This window comes from Sander lucioperca, chromosome 1 (assembly GCF_008315115.2).
Source record: "Sander lucioperca isolate FBNREF2018 chromosome 1, SLUC_FBN_1.2, whole genome shotgun sequence".
NCBI lineage: Eukaryota > Metazoa > Chordata > Actinopteri > Perciformes > Percidae > Sander > Sander lucioperca.
The window spans coordinates 20395368-20417254 of NC_050173.1; the positions used below are offsets into that span (position 1 = coordinate 20395368).

General features: G+C 41.1%; 1 protein-coding gene and 1 long non-coding RNA gene across 2 annotated transcripts; both read right to left on the bottom strand.

Annotated features, from left to right (window-relative positions):
- Nucleotides 1-576: 576 nt before the first annotated feature.
- hgd (homogentisate 1,2-dioxygenase) lies at nucleotides 577-8473 on the bottom strand. Its single transcript, XM_031281921.2, has 14 exons — nucleotides 8255-8473; nucleotides 7088-7159; nucleotides 6689-6777; nucleotides 6480-6585; nucleotides 6220-6279; nucleotides 6061-6152; nucleotides 5795-5829; nucleotides 5601-5680; nucleotides 5200-5299; nucleotides 3825-3949; nucleotides 2032-2136; nucleotides 1770-1896; nucleotides 1187-1368; nucleotides 577-1065 (listed from the first exon to the last, which is right to left on the bottom strand). Exons 1-14 carry the CDS (start codon nucleotides 8267-8269, stop codon nucleotides 922-924), a joined length of 1332 nt encoding a protein of 443 aa, XP_031137781.1. The 5' UTR covers nucleotides 8270-8473; the 3' UTR covers nucleotides 577-921.
- A 1915-nt stretch (nucleotides 8474-10388) lies between these two features.
- Nucleotides 10389-11189, bottom strand: LOC116037857. The gene is made up of 3 exons (XR_004101965.2): nucleotides 11124-11189; nucleotides 10812-11028; nucleotides 10389-10680 (listed from the first exon to the last, which is right to left on the bottom strand). It is a non-coding gene; the product is annotated as an uncharacterized LOC116037857 (long non-coding RNA).
- Nucleotides 11190-21887: the final 10698 nt, after the last annotated feature.

The window sequence follows — 21887 nt, forward strand, 5'->3', positions numbered from 1 at the left end:
AATACAACAAGTATTAGAGTGGCATATTAACCAGTAGACACTGGGGCAGGGAGGCTCACCTTGGAAACAACAAGAGTGAGTTTACATTTTAGTTGAAGGGAAAACATTGTTGATGACAGTAAGATCACCAGCAAAAATCCCTTGCCACATACATTAAAATTTGTACAGGGAAAGTAAATGAGATACACGTCTTCATCATCAATGATCACTGCTGTGCCCTTGAGTAAGCCAGTTTAAAGGGAGACTGTATGTGACTATGTAACTTGCTAAACAACTACTGTGGCCACGAATGACAATTATGGGATAATGGTGAATTTTGGATAACAGTGGCACAGTAGAGAAGGATATTCAAGTCGGTAAAATGACTCCGTGACTGTTCTACAGAAATATCTAAAGTTTGCCAACATTAGCCACCACAAACTACTGGTCATACCAGACTACTGCATCAGCAAAACCTGGGAGTGTGTTGAGCTGAGAAGGCGGCCTTCTATTGCTTATAAGTTTGCCTTGTTATTTGTAAGAGGTAAAATGTGTTATATATTTAACAAATCTCATAGTCTTAATATTAGTATTCAGTTTTCCAGGAAATTAAAGTTTCCATTTAATGGTGTATTTCATTTCCAAACTGTGAAAGTACAGCAGGAGAGCCACACAGAAAGCATACATGTTCAGCATGACTGACCTGTACAGTTGCATGTACAGAAACTATTTATGCAGCATAATTCATGACACAGCAAATCTTTGTATGAATCTTTATAGTGCAACTCAAATCATAGTTGCATGCATAGTTGCATAAAATAAATGACGTCATACCTTCTGTAACGTCATCAAACAACACAAGAAAGCCAAGTTCCACAAACTGGTCTTTTTTTGTCTTTTGTATAACAATGATATTTGGTTCAGATTTCATCTCCCTTTGTTTTACTTTTTGCTGGGCTTCCAGTTGGGGTTAAAGTGGCTGTGGAGAGATTCCCAACACTGGTAGTAGCTCTTGTCAAGTTTCTGGCATGTTTGTAGACCCCACTTGGTCACTGCCATACTGAAGGATGACTCAAACATGAAAGCCTAAAGGAAGGGAAGACAATGCATGTAACAGATATAATCACTAGTGGCACTGATTGGATTTCCAACTTTTAATTTTGCTTCTGTAGTTGACCTTGAAGCTTTATATGTATATTTATTTTACCATGGTTCCCTCAGCCACCCTCTCAGGTTGGAGCTCAGCGGCGCTGTTCTTCTCAAAGCATTCAGCGTCCGGGCCGTGTGGGGTCATCGCGCTGTGGAGGCTTGCCCCTCCTGGCTGAAAGCCCTCCTCTTTGGCTTCATAGTGGCCTTTGATCAGACCCATGAATTCACTCATGCAGTTACCTAAAGTGACAAGCAGGAGGCGCTGTAACAACACTGTACCGTGTACAGTTTGCTGTATGAAAGGCACTGATTTCCACTAGATGGCCTTATATATCTGTGGTGAAAACAGACAAAAGGTGCTGTGGCCGTACAGCAGGTGGATTGTTATCACCTGCTGTCTTGAAACTGGTTGTGTAAATGGACATGTCAGCTTCTGACTGGCTTGTATTATTTTCATGATACACTACAATGAGCTTCACAAGACAGAATTGGACATTTCCATTCAAATAAAGATTCAATTTTAGCCACATCTCAACAACCTAGTTCTCAAACTGTATTCTCATTCATTGTTTAAGTCTTCTTGTCCTCCCCTGCAAAATGTAAAGCAAGGTGTGTGTGTGTGCGTGTTATCATGGTCTTACGGTGATAGTATGGTGGACGGAAGGTGCGGTCAGCCACACCCCACCGAGGGGGGAAGATGACAAAGTCAGCAATGGCCACACCTGGTCGCATGGATTTGGCAGTCAGCACAGTAAAGATAGATGGATCCTACAGGAAGATCAATATGTGACTTGAGAATTACGACTTCAAAGGCATAAAGCAAAGAGAAATGAATGAATTTCTTGTACACATATTGGAAAGTAGTGTAGTATTTTGGAGTGTGTCTTTAAACATGACTCTCACCGCATGGTCGAAGGCCACAGCGTTGATAACCATGAAGTTCTCCAGGTTGTATTTGTAAGGTGTGTAGTTCCCGTGCCAAGCTACCACATTGAATGGAGAGAAATCCTACGTGCAGAGCACAGAACCAAACAAATAAGACGAGTCTGCCCAAGCGGTAAACACAAGAGACTTTAAATTGAGCTTTTCACAAGGAAAAAGGAATAATGAATAATGTCTTTGTAATCTTAAATTCCCAGAGAGTACTTCTTGACATAAAGAGAAAAAAAATGGTCATAATGAAAAGGGTTGATTGTGAAAGAGGGTGTGCTTCTTTCTTCTCTTTCATTCCCCCTGTTCTTTGTGATAATAGGCTCCAGGTATTATGGGGTAATTGGCTTCCCAATCAAACTTTCCCAAACTTTGAGCATTTTGATGGAGTGGCACAGTTATGGGGGGGGCAGTAACAGTGGGTGCAGAGATATTTCTTTATCTTGATTGTTAAAACCACAGCAATTTCAAATAGTTTCTCTGTTCTGATAATGCCACTGCGAAAAAGACATTCAACAGCAGCTCTAAAATCAATATAGTTCATTACAACTCAAACTGCCTCCTTAGTGACCTCCGTTCTCCTCGCACACATGCTCACGTACACTTCCACACATGAACAGCTAGTACACACAAACAATGAAACACACATGCATACACAAATGTGCGTGAGTAAATTCATACACATTACATAACTAATAAACACTAAGAGCCTTAACCACACAGATTTACTGTAGCTACCATACCAAAAGGCCTTCGGGAAACCCAGTGCATCTCTTGGACATTCATCTGTGGTAACTCTACTACATTTGATTAAAGTGAAGGAAAAAATGGAGGAGAGCAAGCACTTGCACACATATGCACACAAAACACAAACATATTGGCCCAGTCGAGCAAATAATAAGTTAATTTGAGCAATTTCAGCACTCTGCGGGGGAACAAAACAGCAGGACCAGACGGGAGCAGCAGCATCTTCCCTGAGATGACGGCCGCGTCCCCCCACCATATTTTCTTACCCATGTAGCCTCACCCTCCTTGCTCGGGGAAGGGTGGACAACAGGATAAGAGTGTCAGGTGCAGCCAGCAGCCTCCACCTCCGACACCCAGCACATAACAAGGCACGGATACTCAAGTAGAGGCAGCGAAAGAGATGGAATTTTTTTTTGTTTTGCTTCAAAAAAGACAGTATCTTGCCCTTGTGTAGTTTATACAATGAATAATAACAGTGTGGTTTGACATGGTTTCCACAGTAACAACCTCTGCCTCTAAAAAACCTCTCCTCCCACCTCCTCCCTGTCTCAGTAGAAAAACCTCCTTTCAGACATTATGTGTTGATCCAATTATGCGCCCAACAGGACATTTGGGGAGGGCCGGATCATTCCCCGAGTGAAATATGCTGAAATTAATGCTTAACTTGGAAAAAGGTTTTTCCTACAAAGCAAAGCTTCACAGGTACACAGTCTGGAACTCCAGAATGCCATAGCTAATTATGAGTGATTAAGGCTCATAAGGGAGCCGAGGCGGAAACCTGCTGAATGGATAACAGCTAACACTTGGATATTAAATCATCAGGGATGGCAATTCAATCGTCAGGAGCAGTTAATGGATCATATGCTTCACTTGGACAGTTTCCTGTTTTGTTGCGGCTCAATGGTGTTTACTGAAGCGTATGCAAACCTAAATAGGGTAATAGGGCAAGTATGCCATATGAGTCTGTGTACATGTGAGTGTACTAACACAAAAACGGAAATATCACCAAAACAAAACACCTGTTGGCAGGAGAAGAGCTTTCCTTGGTACTTGTTGATGACAGTGTAACCTGTGGCCACTGTGCGATCCTCATACCAAGCAACTGGACACAGGAAATCCCTTGGGTTGGCCAGACCATTGGCTCCTGCAAAATATACACGCATGGTCATACATATGCACACATACACAAAACACTGAAATTCTACACACTGTTTTGGCACAGCAATACTTAGCTAAACGTCAGCACGCTACCGTGCTCACAATGACAATGCTTACATGCTGATGTTTAGCAAGTTAAATGAATATCCATATGTTCACCATTGTAGTTTAGCGTGTTTGCATGCTAACATCTGCTAAGCCTAAACAGAAAGTACAGCTTCCCTTTCCCGAGCCACATTAACCAGCTCCAACTGGGAGATCCCGAGGCGTTCCCAGGCCAGGTTGGAAATATAATCCCTCCACCTAGTCCTGGGTCTTCCCCGAGGCCTCCTCTCAGCTGGACATGCCTGGAACACCTCCATAGGGAGGCGCCCAGGTGGCATCCTTACCAGATGCCCAAACCACCTCAACTGGCTCCTTTCGACGCAAAGGAGTAGCAGCTCAACTCCGAGCTCCTCACGGATGACTGAGCTTCTCACCCTATCTCTAAGGGAGACACCAGCCACCCTCCTGAGGAATCCCATTTTGGCCACTTGTACCCTGGATCTCATTCTTTCAGTCATGACCCAGCCTTCATGACCATAGGTGAGGGTAGGAACGAAAACTGACCGGTAGATCGAGAGCTTTGCCTTCTGGCTCAGCTCTCTTTTCGTCACAACGGTGCGATAAATTTATATATATATATATATATACTGTATTTACATTTTTTTTATTTTTTATTTTTTTACTTTTTACAATTTTTATAGTATTTTCTTCATTTCTAGCTGTGCGCTATTGATATGATGGCAAAATGTATAACATTTGTTTTTTGTTGAAAACCAATAAAATCCTTATTTAAAAAAGACATCTTCACCTGATGTTGTCGCTAGATGAAAAGTTAATGGATCACTAAAGTTATTACAATTCATCCCAAAGAAACATAAACATCTGTGCCAAATTTCATGACAATCAATCCAATAGTTGCTGAGACATTTCACTTAAAAATCCAAAATATGAACCTCATGGTAGTGCTATAGGAAAAGTCAGGAGGTCACTTAAGTCATTGGGATTCATCTTCTGGGGATCATGAATGCCTGAACAAAATGTTATGGCAATCCGTTCAATAGTTGTTGAGATATTTTGGACAACTATAGGTAATTGCAAGAAACAAACACAAAGAGGTTGGTGGCAGCTTTAAAGAAAGGATGAACATACGCAACACATATCCACACTCAGAGACATCGCACAGACACACACCTATGGGTCCCAGGTCAGGGAGTTCAAAATGGGCCCCGTACACCTCCAGTATATAGCCTCTGGTTTCTCCAAACACATCCACACTGAAGCGCATCCCTTGCTGGAAAAAAACACATAAGAAGTGGTGGTGAGGGGAAATGAACAGCTGTTATGAATCACGTGTGGGATGTACCGAGGCTGGGGGGACTTATGGGTTCATGGACCAATGTGTTTGGGAAAACTGGCATCCTGGTGGTCAGGGTTTCTGTAGCTCAAACCTCTTTCTACTGTTATTTATCTTTACGGTAATTTTTGAAAAGTACCAAACCATGTCTTTCAAAATATGGTAAGTGGGGTGTGGGGGCAGACACAGTGGTACATTTCTGTGTGAAAACTGGGGAAATGAAAAACATAGACCTCACCTGGAGGACACAGATCTCATTTGGCTTGACCATTATCTTCCCAAACTCTGTGGTGATCAAGATCTTACCCTGCTGGGGGACTAGAGCGACAAACAGAGAAAAGAAAATTTGAAGGAGAAGAAGGGCCAAGGATTGAGCTATCATTGTTCTCGTGATGAATCACAGTGAAAACCACCAACAGCCCTTTTTCTCACCAATCAGAAAGTCTCCATCTGAGTTGTTGAAGCACCTGGAATGAGAGAGAGAGAGCGAGAGAGAGAGAGAGAGAGAGAGAGAGAGAGAGAGAGAGAGAGAGAGAGAGAGAGAGAGAGAGAGAGAGAGCTTGGAAATTATCTTTAAAGTATACCCAAATATTATAGTTATAATATCATAATATTAGCTATTATATAGATGTTTCATATGTGGAAATGCATCTATTTGTTATATGATAAGACATATTTGCACACAAATACACACTCACTTGTCAACCATGGAGGTGTTGCAGGCGTACACATGGATGCCAATGCCGTTGCGAGATTTGGCATCTCCGGCACCGCAGACAGTATGCAGACCCTGCAACATAGCAATTAGTGAACTGAGCATCTTTAATGAAAAAATAATATGGGGGGAAAAAACTCACAGCCACAAAGTCCACTTTCTTCTCTGTAGATTTGGGGATGGTGAACGGCAGCCATCGCAGCTGTGAGAGAAACCTCAGAGTCAGAATCTACTTATTCAGTATATACAGAGAATTTAAAGGAATTCATTGGTGCAGACAAGTGTTATAGGGAACATTTAGAATATGAAAACATGTTTTCAGACACTTTAACAAGATTCAGTTTCTGTACTTGAAGCAAAGACAAAATTAGCAGGAACTCTTCCTTTTGAGCCCTTTTATACCTGGTTAGGGTCAGGTTCCACCTCGTTCCAGTTCTCTGTTAGGTTTCCACAGGGCACTGCGGTAAAAGGCTTATGTTTGACAGACGGCAAGATGCGGTACAACCAGCTGGAGAAAGAAAAATTAACTAATGTTAAGTCATTCATTATGGCTTAATTTTGGTCTTATAGTGGCAAGTGAGCTAATTTAAATGTCAGGAACAGATGCATACCTCCTCTTATTGGCTGGCCGCGGGCAGGTGAAGGCAGAGCCAGAGAGCTGCTCAGCATAGAGGCCATAGGGACAGACCTGAGGATTGTTCTGTAAAGAATACAGTGTGTTAAGACAGGGTGTTCATACTTTGTGTTATGTGATGTGTCCGCACAGGTCTGTCTTAAGCACAATATAGTGTTTGATTTTTCTTTTCTTTTGCAGTCACATAAGGCCAGTTAGTCAAATGATTAAGAATGACTCAATAGATGTGAGGAAGAAAGGCAAGCTGAAGCTGACTATGAAAGAGTCACACTTCCTAACTCCAATGATGTTCCAATACAATTCACTAAGCAAAACATTTTAGCAAAATGAGTAAATAAATAATGATCCCAATGCGTTTTTGTGGATGTGTGTGTACCTGTCCCTCAGGTAAAGATCCAGGACAGCGAGGGTCTTCAGAAGAGAACTCGTTCCCAAAACCGCTCATGTACTGCAAGAGACATTCAAGTCAAGCCAAGTTAAAGTGAAAAATAAAATAAAAAATCACATGTAAACACCATGTGGCTTCATTGTAATGCAGGATAAATGTGTTCATGCTGGTTATAATTAAATTGGAAGGCTTGTCATTAAGGCTTGTCTTTTTGTTAATTGTTGTCATATTGATTCACATTAGATCAATGATAAAAACAAACTGCGGTTATGCCAAATTTCCCCCTTGCAGTCATCCATTATTTGTGTTATTGTGTTACAGCGACAGAGTAATTATCCACAGTACTTTTTGATCAATATTTTCAATTATGATAGGATTATTACTCTTCTGCACTGCACTGGCACTGATCACAAGCAACTATGACTGAACTATGTCTTCCCCTACAACAGAGAAACTTGGCACAATGTAAAGAAATCTTGCTGAGTCATTATTGGTCTGCAAAAAAGCACGCTCACAGGCATATGGGTTCCATATGTGCGCGTTCATGCGTGTTTGGTGCGTGCGTAAAAGCGTTTTTGAGTCTCCAGTTTGTTCCTCAAGAAAACATTTTATGTAATGTTTTAATCAACTAAGAGTAGCAAGACGGGCAAAAACAACAACAACAACATTTGGCAAAAAGGTTAAAATAGCATGAACTGTCAGTCAGATCAGGTCAGAAGTAATTTAGTCACGTTCATTCTTAAATGCTTTTGAGTGAAAACCTATGCCAACGAGCTGACACAACACTCCACTAACGCCTTAGACATTATAAGAATGCTTTTGCATCGACAAACCAGTGAAATAATTAATGTAGCCTACACTGAGAGCCCATGCTGCACTAAATGGTTTGGAGGTTTGGAACTTTAACTTTTACTAAAATACATGTATGTAAAATGTTTTTTTTTTTTATTGACACGAGGCTTTTCCGCTGAAATATTATTGTTCTGTGAAGCTGTCGAGGCGTCTCAGACCACAGCTGGGCAGCTGCTGAATGCACCACTCTGATTGGTGGAAGGCAACGCCGCCCTTCAGCCAGCCAGTCTGCTTCTGTTATAGTTAATGATGGCGCGATCGTATTATTAAAAATAATGTTAAATAGAGTAAACGCTGCCTTACCTTGAATTCAGCCATTGTGCTGTGCGTTAAAACTTTCCTGTAGCGTCCTGAAGTGTCTCAGTGGTTACAAATTAACTTGCAATTCCCTTGGACCAAAATCCACTGCAGGGCGCGTGCATGCCAGTATATAAAGTACGTGGAAAAGGGGGCTGGATTTATGCTCTTTCTCAATCTGGGTTTAATTAGGCCTTGACAGGCTCTGTGACGCAACAGCAGGGTCTCATGCAAAGTTTTAAGGACGGGGTCGGATGGGCAAAAAGTGCGCAAACAAGGACCAGTGTCACTGCCAAGACAAACAAGAACCAAGACTGCATTTAAAATGCAACATACAGGTAACAAATAGGACCTATTTAATACAGTTCACGATGGAAAGAAAGACTGTATCTCCGGTTATGGTTTCACAGGCAACTGTAATCCTATCAGAACATTTTAGCATATTGATAAAGGGAGAAGATGCTAGATTATCATCAACTAATTATAGCTAGTAATATACATATTATAGGCCTATATAGGCTATAAGGAAGTAAGAATAAATAAGCAGCCTATACATGATGGTGTATACAGCACAATATTAGTCTGTTATAGTGGTCAAATTGTGGTGACTCTGGGACTGCTTGTGCAAACAGTGGTGTCATGCATATCCTCACGTCCTGCAAAACAAACATCTACACACAAAAATCTATTAGTAGAGTTTTCAGTTTAGGCCCCCAGTCCCAAATTTGTTGTAACCTACCTTTAGTAGTTTATTCTAAAGATTAAGGGGCGGTTTCCCAGACAGAGATTAAGGCTAGTCCTAGACTGAAAAGGCCTTTTAACACAGACTAACAGAAATCTGCTTTCTTGGTCATGTTGTAAAATAGTCCTAGACTTGGCCTAGTCCTGGATAAACTGATTTCCTGAAGGAAGATCAGAGATACTTCAGGACTAAATTGAGGCTTAAATTAAACCACCCAGGAGGCAGGTTTAACTTCAGATTACAAGTTGTTTGTTAAAGAAGACACATAGATTACTTGGAGTATGTCAATGAAGAACAACGAATACCACCAGCTAGGCAAGTTCTTGCTGACAGAAGTGACCCATTGTAATGCTTTGATGACATTAGTTTTCGAGATAGTTTTTGAATGCATAAAGTAAATGTTGTGGATCTCATTTCACTTTTGGAACCAAGGCTTTCATCTGTTACCCAAAGAGGACGGCCTGTAGCAGTTTGTCTGCAGGTGCTCATAACTTTACGATTTTTGGCATGTGGCACCTTTCACAGAGAAACTGGGGACTTATGTGGTGTCAGTGAACCTACAGTATGTAAAGTCATTCACAGAGTATGCATGGCTATTTGTGAATTGAGAAGACATTACATAAACTTCCCTGATGCTGCGACCCAGGCAAACTACAAGGTACAATTCTATGAATATGGGAACTTCCCAGGAGTCATAGGCTGCATAGATGGAAGCCATATTCCCATTAAACGTCCCTCTTCTCCAGATGCTGAGGAATACAGGATCCGCAAGAACTGGTTTTCTATAAATGTCCAAGGTGTATGCACTCCCCAGTTACAGTTTTCAAACATTGTTGCGCGTTGGAAAGGTGCAACTTATGATTCCCGGATCTTCCTTAACTCATCTCTGTGTTCTCAGTTTGAAAGAGGAGATCACAAGGGAATATTGCTTGGTGACAGTGGGTATGCTCAGAAGAATTTTCTGTTTACACCATACTTGCACCCAACAACTACTGAGCAAAGGCGCTACAACCAGGCTCATATGCGCACTAGGGGACTAGTAGAGCGCATGTTTGGGGTTTGAAAGAGTCGTTTTCAGTGCCTTCGGAAAACACTTAGATTCCAACCAAGAAGATGCTGCACCGTTATCATTGCAACAGCCGTTCTTCACAACTACCTGAAACAGCATGGATGCCCAGATCCCCCGATACAGGAGGATGACAATCTAGATATACCACCATTTACAACAGACCACACAGAAGGACTTGCCTACAGAGATGTTTTTGCATTGTGTCACTTTTGACATTGCCTTGTCACACTTCTGCTGGGATCTGATACATTTTCACATGTAATGAGCGAATGACTGTATTTTAAAAGTATTTGTCTGGTATATTAAATAAACACCCAAAACGTCAAAAATGATTTAATAAACAATTTTTATTCCATATTCATTGTTGTGATATTTGAGACAGTTGCATCTCTCTCTCCTTCATCTTCATTTCCAGTTCTACTTGGAGGATCTCCATTTTCATTTCATGCTCCTCCTTAAGGTACTTCAACTTGTGTTCATGAAATTCAATGGCCAGCTTTTCGTGGATTGTGACTCTTTTGTTTTGATGACCGGTACTGGCAGACACTGCCACCCTAGTTTCTGAGGATGTGGAGGGTAAAATACCTTGCAGTGCTTCAGTTATGTCCCTTTGACTTTCTCCTTGAAAGAAAGAACAGTTCATATATAATCAAATAAATGCACATTAAATGAGAAATGTTCCACATCAAATGAAAGAGAATGAAACAAAGAAAGGAAAGTTTGAAAGGAGAGTACGAAATGCCAAAATATACCCATTGTAGTATGTGTGTGTGATCCCTCATCTGAACTGTCTAGATGGTCATCATCTGGTATGTTCTCCAAAGGTTGCTGGTTCTCCATTATTCCTGTCAGTAAGTCATCCAACTGATCAGTATCTTTATTTGCAGGTCCTCCACCAGTCTTAAACCTCTCTCTTCGGGCTTCTGCAGCAGTTTTTTTTAGGTTGATTTTTATATTCTTCCACAAAACCTGTACCGAATATAATACTGTAGTGCCAATCCATTGATATCACAGAACAGTAATAAAATACAGCTATCAAGGTAATACAAATTGACAACCCTTACCTGAAGCTGTTGTATTGTTCTTGTGGATGTTTGTTCATTTGCATTAAATTCATTACAGATGGATTTCAATGCATTCCTTTTCTTTGACTCCACAGCAGATGTGTGCTGTTTGTCTTCAATGACCGGGTGTCTTGATACTATTGTCTTTAAAAGACTTTTCTCATGCTCACTAAAGTTTTTTGATCGCAGTCTCTTTTCTGCTGCCATTGCTTTCCTTGAATTTCCTTCTCCAGTTCCTTATGTTTTAGGTGTTTCTTGGTCCATTCCATGTTTTATAGGCAACCTCAGTCCAGCTAATTCAGACTGGCACAGGTGGTTTTAAATTAATCTTGTTTACTTTAGTACAAAACTTCATAGTCCAGGTGTTCTTAATCTCTAATTAGTCTGTGTTTCAGAAAGCCATTTATTGAGCAGTGATTAACTATTCTAGATTAAGGCCTAGTCTTGGCCTAATTTAAACACTGTCTGGGAAACCGCCCGTAAGTGTTTAGACTGCAATGGAGGCAAACGTGTCAGCAGCCTGAAAAGTTGGGGGCCACCATCTCTCCGGATTTTATGCTCCACAAGTTCATCAAGATGTCCTTAACTTCGTCATGCTTAACACACGCTGAGTTACTGATTTGTTTAAAGTGAGTTATTATTCCTGTACAGCTGCTTGATTAATTGGCTTCTCCTAAAACCCAGCATAATACACAGGTTAACCTCTGCATGCTGCAGCGAGCTCTTGATATGAACAACAGCAGAAGGCCTCCAAAAGGCCTATACATTACTTTAGGCAAAAATGTATTCAGTTCATTTCTTGAAATAGATTGTCAAACGAGGGGTACCTAATGTCCCCCATACAGCATGTATCAAAAAGAATCAATTTCGCCTCTCTCAGTCTTGCCTCGCTTCCCCTCTTGTCAATTTCTTTTCTTTTTGGGAGGTGTTGGGGAAGGGTAAATGATGGCAATTCTTATAGCGAGGCGCAAATAAACTCGCCGCAGCAGAAGTAACTGTTCTCCGGCGAGGCGTGCAGTCAGGCCCGGGCCCCCCGCTGGCAGCCAGTCAGGGTGCTGTGCCAAAGACGAGAAAGCCCAATGGCAGGAAAATATCACGTCCCAGTCTCCGGAAATTGATCTGCTCCTTGTATGGAGAAAGAAATTGAGTGATTTTAATTTCATCCCGACTCTGATGATAGAATTCTAGAGTATTTGGGTCCAATCCGGATGGTGCCTGTGTGTTTTAAGAGAGGAAGGAATCGCTGGAGATGGGAGAGAGGAGACTGTTGTTGCCTACTGATAGTTATATCTATGCATGTGTAAGTGGGCCATAAATGCTTTGTTATTAGATGCCTGCTGAACTCAATGGCGTGATGGTAAATGGTACACTCACCTGGCATAGTCTAGCACAGAGAGAGATTGCTTGTTTATGCAAGCAATCTCTCTCTCTCTCTCTCTCTCTCAAACACACACACACACACACACACACACACACACACACACACACACACACTAGCATATTCTGTGTGGCATCTTTAGCCTTTCATCATAGCAAATACAAGTCCACAAACCTTCATACCTACTTACAATGTATATGCTATTCTAACCTCTTTTTCTATACTCGGACCTTCTTTAAAGGGTAGTTTCACCTAAAAAAAACACACACACACACACACACACACACACACACACACACACACACACACACACACACACACACACACAAGTGCGTTTCACTATCTTTGTGGGGACCCGTCATTGACATAATGCATTACCTAGCCCCTTACCCTAACCTTAACCATCACAACTAAATGCCTAACCTTAACCCTTACCCTCACCCTAACCATAACATAATTCTAACCCTAATCCTAAAACCAAGTCTTAAACCTCAAACAGCCCTTTAAAGTTGTGGGGTTCAGCATTTTGGCCCCACAAAGCTGTCCGGACCCCACAAGTATACTGTATTCCCGGTTTTTGGACCCCACGAATATAGTTAAACAAGAACACACACACACACACACACACACACACACACACACACACACACACACACACACACACACACACACACAGTATTGTTTGGTTTTATTGGCCAATGTTTTCAGGTATCTGCTTTCAAGACTTCTTTTGCCACCTTAATACAATAGACATGAAAGTAATTTTGTAAGTACTGCTCAAATCTTTAAAAATTAAATTAATAAAAAATAAAACTCATTGCAATGTGTCTTTTTCAGAATCAATGTCCTAGATACTACAGACAATGAAGACCTCGCTGTGGACTGTTTCCATTAGGATAGCACCACAAACAAAAAACATTGTATCGGAGTGGTGGCAGAAATGTCAAACACAGAAAACCTCAGCCTTGTGAAACTAAGTCTGCATGGCTATATGCTTATCTGAGAAAAAGCGTTTTTTCCTTATTGTGTTATTTGGGTGAATTAATTCTTTAAAGCACACCTACACAGCTGTTGTCAATTATTCTGGCTAATTAGAGTTGGGTGAATCTATTCTGGGAATAATGTAAAGTCCCCAAACTCAATGCATAAGTAAGAATTATAAAGGTGTGATTTGTCCAGCCCCAATAGGTGCAACAAAGCTAACAGAAGAGTCAATGTCAATCAAGCACATGTTTGTTGCAGGGCATGCAGGGCCTTTTCGATTACCAATATTATGGTATTATATATTATCAAGTCAGCCAGCATGCACTATTGCTTTTGCAATGCCATACATATAGTATACTTTACAATATGTATCATCTATATGGTCCAGATACATTCAGGGATTTTCAAATGATAGTCAAACCTTAAAGACAATATACTGCATAGCCAGAGTTCTAGTGGTTAAAAAAATGCTTTTACCAGAGCCTGAGCAGTGCATTGTACTGTGTACTTCTGATTAAATTAATCAGGCAGTAGCAAGTAGCAACAACTAATTAGTGTGTGCTTACACACTTTCCTGCTCGTTACTCTGATGAGATTATTTGTCTTGTCTTTATTCTCGTTTGAGCATGGGGAAAGCCACTGTCACGTATACTCTTTTACACACAAAGCAAAACACCACTATACAGTATAGACTGGTGTTGAATGTACACAAAACATGAAATGGAAGTTTGTTAGCCTGATGATATCACACAAAGTTCAACCATCAACGCAAACCACATCAGATTTCTTTTGATGGTAGCGATGCGCTTAGTTCTAATTGGCGACTTCTTTGTATTCTGTAGAGTACAAAGAAGCGATGTAAACATTGCTCAATATGGTCAAAAAATACTTACAATACAAAAACTTTGTGAAGGACACAGGTGGACATGACATGTGAGCTACCACCAGCTGGCCTCTCATCTTGTGTATCACTGGTAGTTAACTGCTGTATTTGGATGTCACATCTACAAGAAATAGCTGAGATTCTTGTATTTTGTAATTACAGCCCTGTTACACACTATTGCAGCTTAATGACTCCTGACATGAGACATCCACCACACACACACACACACACACACACACACACACACACACACACACACACACACACACACACACATTTGACAGCTCTATTTAACGCTGATTAGATTTGCAAGGACATGTAGTATACCCTCTCTGTCTCTCCCTGAGTAGGTTGAGTATCTCCTGAATCCTATCTATCGCGGTAATGTTATGCAAATGGTTTAATAGGAAGATAAAAGACTGTTGCAGCGTGTGGCGCTCTCCTGGTTCACAGTCTAGTGTTTCCAGGACGATAGCTCTAACGAGGAGGGCACTATTTGGGAGTCATTAAATGATGGCCTTTCTGACATGCACCCGCTCACCACCAGCGCCACCCGCCCCGCATTGGCCATTAAAGCGGCTCACACCCACACCAAGACACACGCTACAGACGCCTTTTAGCGCCAGCTCCCAGTTTCTTACACATCACAGTGTCACAGAATAGAAAATTACACTCTCCTCCCACAGAGAAAATTGCTTTGGAATTGCTTGGTTATAAAGATGTGCTTTAAAGAGATGGGGTGCATGCAATAAAAAGGACACACACAAACACAATTACTTAAGCACTCTAAGGACAATTCTTACAAGTTAATCAGAGGATTTACCAATTATTGATGTCAAAAGGATTTTGTTGTGTATCTGTTTGTGGCTTATGTTTGTGTAATGCATGGGTTTGTCTTTGCATTCAAGGTATTTAGTATGCATTTGTGCTGAATTATGGCAGAGCAAATACTGTACACATGAAACACAATCTCCAAATAAGTTTTTTCTTTGATACAAAGTCACAGATGAGTTATAAATCAAAACAAGACATGGAAATAGCCACAAACAGTAGGGCTGATGTAAGAAAAACAATGTAATGCACCATAGCAAAGAAAACAAGGTGAAAGGTGGATTAGCGTCAAGAGACAAGAGGCGTGATGGAGATGAAAGGGAGAAAATACAAAGTGGAAAATAGTAGAGAACAGAAGGAAGGAGAGAAAAGATGTAGGATGGTACAGTAAAGATAAGTAAAGATAAATGGACAAGGAAGGAGACGAGGGTCGCTTAAGTCGCTTAAAGAGAGTAATATGGCACATGAATCAAAGGAGAAGATGTGAACAGAAAACATGTTCGAAGCTCTGTACTGCCCTACAAAGCCAATACGCAGTAACTAAATATTTGTTCAAAATTGAGTTAGGACTTGAATCATAATCAAAATGCTCATAGAAAGGTTTAATTTCTCTTAAAACAGCTTTTTTTATTTTGCAGTAAATACAAAACCGAGCTAAAAACCAAGCCAACTGCACTCTGGTTTGTTGATATGTGGGAAAAGAAAGAAAGACAGCCAACAAGACAGCTAAAGCAATAGATCTATGTCAAATGTTAGGAAAGCAAGCCATGGCTAGCTAAAGCTAAAAGTACCTTTACTTATTTATTTCCCCCCTTGCTATCGTCTGTAGTTGAAAATGTTTTAAATTTTGATTAACCATCGTTTTGTTAATTCAGTTAGTCAGTCCTAAAAAATAAACGGATTGTGTTTGTAGACACGACATTTTCAAAGCATTTTTTAGATATTATTTAGGTTTAAATTAAGGTAGGCTATTACAACCTTAGTGCTGGCCAGCTTGAAAACTTAAAAGCATGTTTTCTCAACTTTACTGCTCTGTGCCTTTGTAGGACAGGAAATTGTTGTGAAATTGTGTATAAATGTCAATAACACAAGTGCATTTATGAGAGAAGGAGCAGTTGTTAAAAGTTAGTTGGAAATGGTGATGTTAAGCTATGGTCACTGCAACAATATAGTATTCACACCATGTAGGCATCCTAAAACCAAGCAATTCCAGTTGTCAGTTCAAAGTGAGTTGTGAATATATATGCATTGTTCTATATATTTGTATCCACCTCTGCAACCTGTTACCCTCTAGATGAGCTATGTGGTGACATGCTGTAGTTAACATGAAATACCCCATGAGCAGGTAATGAGGCGTACTGAGCCACAACAAATTTCCAGCTATAAGATTTAGTGTCACACTGTCTCTGGACCCGACCCAGCAACACATCAGACACCTCATCACGAATAGAATTAGCTCCCTGGACAGAACCAAAATGACAGTGGCTGGATGTTTGGCAGGAAGCGTAATGGCGCTGGGCTGCTGGTGGTGATTTCCTTGTAGGGGAACCAAAGGGCAGGAATATGTATCAGTCCAGACACTTAGTGTGGTGCCAGTTATACCATTCATCCCTCCCTCTGGAGTGTGTGGACAGGTGGTGAGGATGCCTCCTCTAAATCTGCAGTTTAGCTAGGTAGTCTTGAGGGGTGGTGTGAGATGTGAAGAGGGAAACTTGAGGTGAATGGTCTTCGGACAAGGAATGAGTGTGTTCAACATCAGAGAACGAGGAGGGTGTGTTTACAAGTGTGTGTTTGACTGGTGCAAGTGTGTGACTGATGTTATATCAATCTGGCAATGATTGTGTGCAAGTTTCGCACGTGTCTTGTCTCTGTGTATACATATGTCTGTCCCCAGCACCATCATTAGGTCGTAGGCAGTCCCAGTGTTGGGGGTGTAGCTTGGTTGCTCCAGCGGCCTCTCAGGCCAATTTAGGAGGAGAAAAGCACTTCGATTCTGGCCTGCAAGTCTGAGGGTCCCCAGCGGGAGGCAGCGCAGCCCTGCAATCTATATTGGATTTATTCCTTTTCCATCTACAGGCCTCACACACCCCACAGAGAGGAAGTCTCAACTGCACTCTCACTGTCCCCTAAGACAATATGTTATGGTACACACATGAGTACACATAATTGTGTAAACACACATGCAGACACACACTCAGAGGCACACACACCTAGTCTATCTTCAAGGCACACTCCCCCACAGCAAGGAAGTTCTAACGGCACACTTTCTGTCGCTGTGGGAGCTGGACCGGGGTCAAGGTATACTGAGATTTGTGAGAGACAGACAGACAGACTGACAGAGTCAGAAAGAACCATCCAACCTATTGAAACAGTGAGTTATTTGAGGCTGACATTGTTTCTCTCATGAAAATATTGTTCAGATGTATATAGGCCAGGGTGTAAAGTGCATTTTTGTCACATTAAAGCAAGAAAAAAAGAATTTACATAAAACTCAGACAAGGTCAGGGAGAAACAAGGTTCTTAATTTAGTCTAATCAACTGTCATTTGCATCGCGCCATTTGCGCAAGGTATTGCCACTAACTGAATAAATGGACTTCTTCAGACTCGAGGGGGGGCACTCTGGTTTTGATAAGCTGGCAACATAACTGATTTGCATATATTACTTTGATTATCTCATTACAAGGATGATTCTTGCGGAATTTTTGACACTCGCGCAATCGAATTAAAATTAAGGCACGCAATCAATAAAAGGGCAACGCGGCTGTGAAAACACACGGCACCCCAGGTTTGTATGGTCAACTAGCGATGATGATGACGGTTATGATGATGATGTGGCAGGTGATGATGGCCATGATGATGATGATGATGATGATGATGACCTCTTCAGCTCACGAGCTCCTGGACTCCGTAGTGGGTTTACGAGAGTCTCGGGCTCTTGATTCCTGTGATCAAAGCAGTAATCAGTGGAGACAATGGGGGCCGTGAAATTGCCGCTCTAGTGTGGGTGACCTATGCACCTGCCATGAATCCAAGAGTGGCCCGCAGGCGGCTCATGTTCCCGCAATCGATAATAGCGCTCACATCTTTCCTCCGACTCAACCCATCTGTGGAATGATGAAATCATGCGTAAAGACGCACACGCCTCAGATAATTTAGCGATGCAGTATCCACAATAACCTGGCACATTACCGGGAACAGGTACAGGCGTGAGGGCCTTCACTTCAGCAGAGCTCGGTAGCCAATCATCTGTCACTAAAACCTCCAACATTGGTATGATGAGTCTTAAATATCAAATGTATCTTTTGGGTTTGATTCTACTTCACATGTAGCTTTAAAAACCTACATTTCTTTCAAATTCTGCATGATTTTCTTTGTGTTCGCATGGCAAAATCTACAACACTACATTATGACAAGCGGCTCATTTGTTGCCACACATAATTTATCTGAGGGAAGAAGATTTGGAGGCTCCTTCAATCCTCTTCTAATAGACTCTCACTCGTCTGCACACTAACTAACTAACCGGGAGCAAAGGCACACATCCACGTTTTAAATTCGTGATGTAAATAATTATAGGCCTGGAAATTGATTTCCTTACGACCTTCTCGAGCAAACGAGGTCTCCGAAATCCCCCCCAAAGAAAGCTACTTCTGTTGAAGCATTAAGTCATTAATTATTTTCCTTACATAAGGACAAATTATCGAGTCAGTTGAACGAAATTAGAACCCTTTGTTTCTGATCAGACCGCATTACCGCTGGAAATTACGGATGATGGCAGCGTGCGCGCTCGCCTTTGTTGTTTCGATCATCGCCTGTCGCTCTGAACTCGCACTAACAAAGTCATTAAATTGACTCCCTCTCGCTCTCATTATGCTGGCTGTTAATAACCGCTAATTAACTTTGCTTACGCGCGCCTTAAAAGCCTCCCACCCCTCCACACACACACACACACACACACACACACACACACACACACACACACACGTTCTCTCTCTCTACCTCCTTTCCTTCTTTTTCTGCTTGGCCTCTCGAGCAAGAGCAAGTGTCCAATTATGTCAGAGCGCGAGGATGGATGGAGGATGAGTCGTTGTCACCAAGGCCACGAGCCAGTTGGTGCATTAGTATTGCATTGGGGACCAGTATTTACACGTGTTGCGTATAGGGACACACTTGTGGGATAATAGAAATCTGAATGCAAAATAAATAACGGATACATGTCTCTTGTATGGATGTGGGGTTCAACGTCCAATAAATGACTTTATAATAAATTTCTGTGCAATATAAAGGCAGAACAATGGGGTTTTTTTTCAGAGTTTCTGTTATAGGCTATTGTAATAAATGGGTCTTACCAGTTAAAGCAGTTTGCTATTCCGTCCAGGAGATGGCGCCAGTTGAATGACCCGCAAGGCAAAGCACAACCAACTGGTCCTAAATGATGAACAGTATTTAGCCTATATCACTTCCGTGGCTTTCACTGGATAGTCTGAAAGGGAGCAGAGATAGCCTGCATCACTTAGGAAAGAGCTGTTAAATGTACTTATGCTATGTTTTTTGGCTAATACACCAAATCCTCTTCTGACTTGAATATATATGTTTCAATTAAATGGCCAAGGTGCATGGCACCAGAAAGGCCTACAGACCAATACACAGTAGCACAGCAGCAGTGTCTGAGCTTATGAAGGAACAGAAAGCATGCAACCCGGTGCTTCCCCTGGATATTATCAAGTTAGGATGTTATGCAAATACAGGGGAGGCGGTGGTGAGGTGGTGCTGAAACGGAAGGCGGCCTCTCTTCACCATCTCTTCACCTGCACGTCAAATAAACGGAAAATTGAAAATGTGAAAATTGCGCTGAGACTATTCCGTCCCCCTCTAATGTATGCGCGTAATTAGTGCATTTAAACAAAGCGCGGGTGTCCTGCTGGCTGAAATGGCGGCTGACATCTCTTCTTCCTCAGGGTTAATAACAGTGCGCGGATAAATGAATCAAATTGTGCCCCCTAAATTACAGAGCGACTCTAAAATACCCGTCTGTATTACGCACGTCTGTTTGTGACCGCGCAGGAATAGGCATAACATTTTTATATTGTTATTACACCCATTACAATGATGTGCATGCAAATAAACAAGCTATGCAGATGGATTAAATCTGACACGATCCGTGTGGAATAAATGCAGAAGACAACACGATGACTGTCTTTGTTGTGTCTTATAACATACACTTTATATTTAGCTACGCAAAAAGGTTAATCAGAAAAGCATTGTTTTTCTACTCATGTAGATACATTTCCATCAGTGTTGGTTACATTTTTGTGAGGCTGTTAAAAAAAAAAAAAAAAAAAAAAAAAAAAGAAGTTGGGTTTACCTGCATTGAATCTACTAAGCGCCTGCACCTTAACTAAACAGATCAATGGCGCTCTTATTCCACTTTCAATCACAAAAGGGTCATAAAGCTATTGCTTAGAAATAGATAAAAGAGAAAAAAGAATAACGTGTGCAATTTTCTGGACATATATTTTATTGTTATTTTTCGTTTGCTGCGATGCTCTAGCCCGTGCAGATACATAACGGAGGGGAAGAAGAAGAAAAGAGAGAGAGAGAGAGAGAGAGAGAGAGAGAGAGAGAGAGAGAGAGAGAGAGAGAGAGAGAGAGAGAGAGTAAATTGCAGCTTGCTGAAGTTTTTGGATTGAATTCTGAAAATGATCCTTTTAACAGTGATGGGCTCTGAGGCGAGGATAAGGGTCATGCCATTCACAGCGGGTTAAATAGACTTTCATTTAAAATTACATTCTCGATCCATCTCTCCATCTTCCCCCCTCTCCTCAGCGGAGTCCCTGCGTGCTGTCCCGACTCCCTGTGCTGCGTCTCATCACCGTCGCGCCACCCTCACTTTTTAAGTCAATCCACAACTCCAGCAGAGAGCAGGCAATTGAAGGGAGGGAGAGAGAGAGCAAGAAAAAGAGATAGATAGATAGATAGATAGATAGATAGATAGATAGATAGATAGCTTATTTTTTCCTGTTAAAACTCAATATTCAGATGCTACAACCTGAAACATGTTTAGGAAAAATTCAGACCCCAATGTTGATATTTCTATTTCTATGTGACTCAATCTCTGACACGGCTGTCATCGCAGGTGCTCTGAGGTTGAACACAAACTCCGCGCCAGATTTTTTTTTTTTCACTTGGCACAAGGATTCAAGAGTTAGTGTTTGTTTGGCCTGAGGAAAAAATGTAGTATATAATGTAGCTATATCAAATAAATCATCACAAAATGATTTTATTAAATTATATTTAATATTTTCGTTTATTAGGCTAATAGTATTGGTATTATCATTATTAGCAAAGCCTATATAAAACGTCTATAATTACACTAGTCTACAATACTGGTGTCTTAAAACAATTATATAGTTATTAATATTTTTATCTCGATTACTAATTTCTTACCATTAATATACAATAGCCTATAAATAACATAAAATAAAAGTGTGCCCATATAGGCCTAGCCTATTTGAACCCTTAAGATGGTAATTGAAAAAAAGGGGTTACAACTTTAACTTTAAAAAATTGATAGCAACAGTAATGGATGTTGAGACTGTATTGATGTATTGATTTAATACTGTATTCCTGTTGTAGACCTACATATGGACAGGACTAGGTGTACAAAATAATCCTTTTTCATAGCAGATA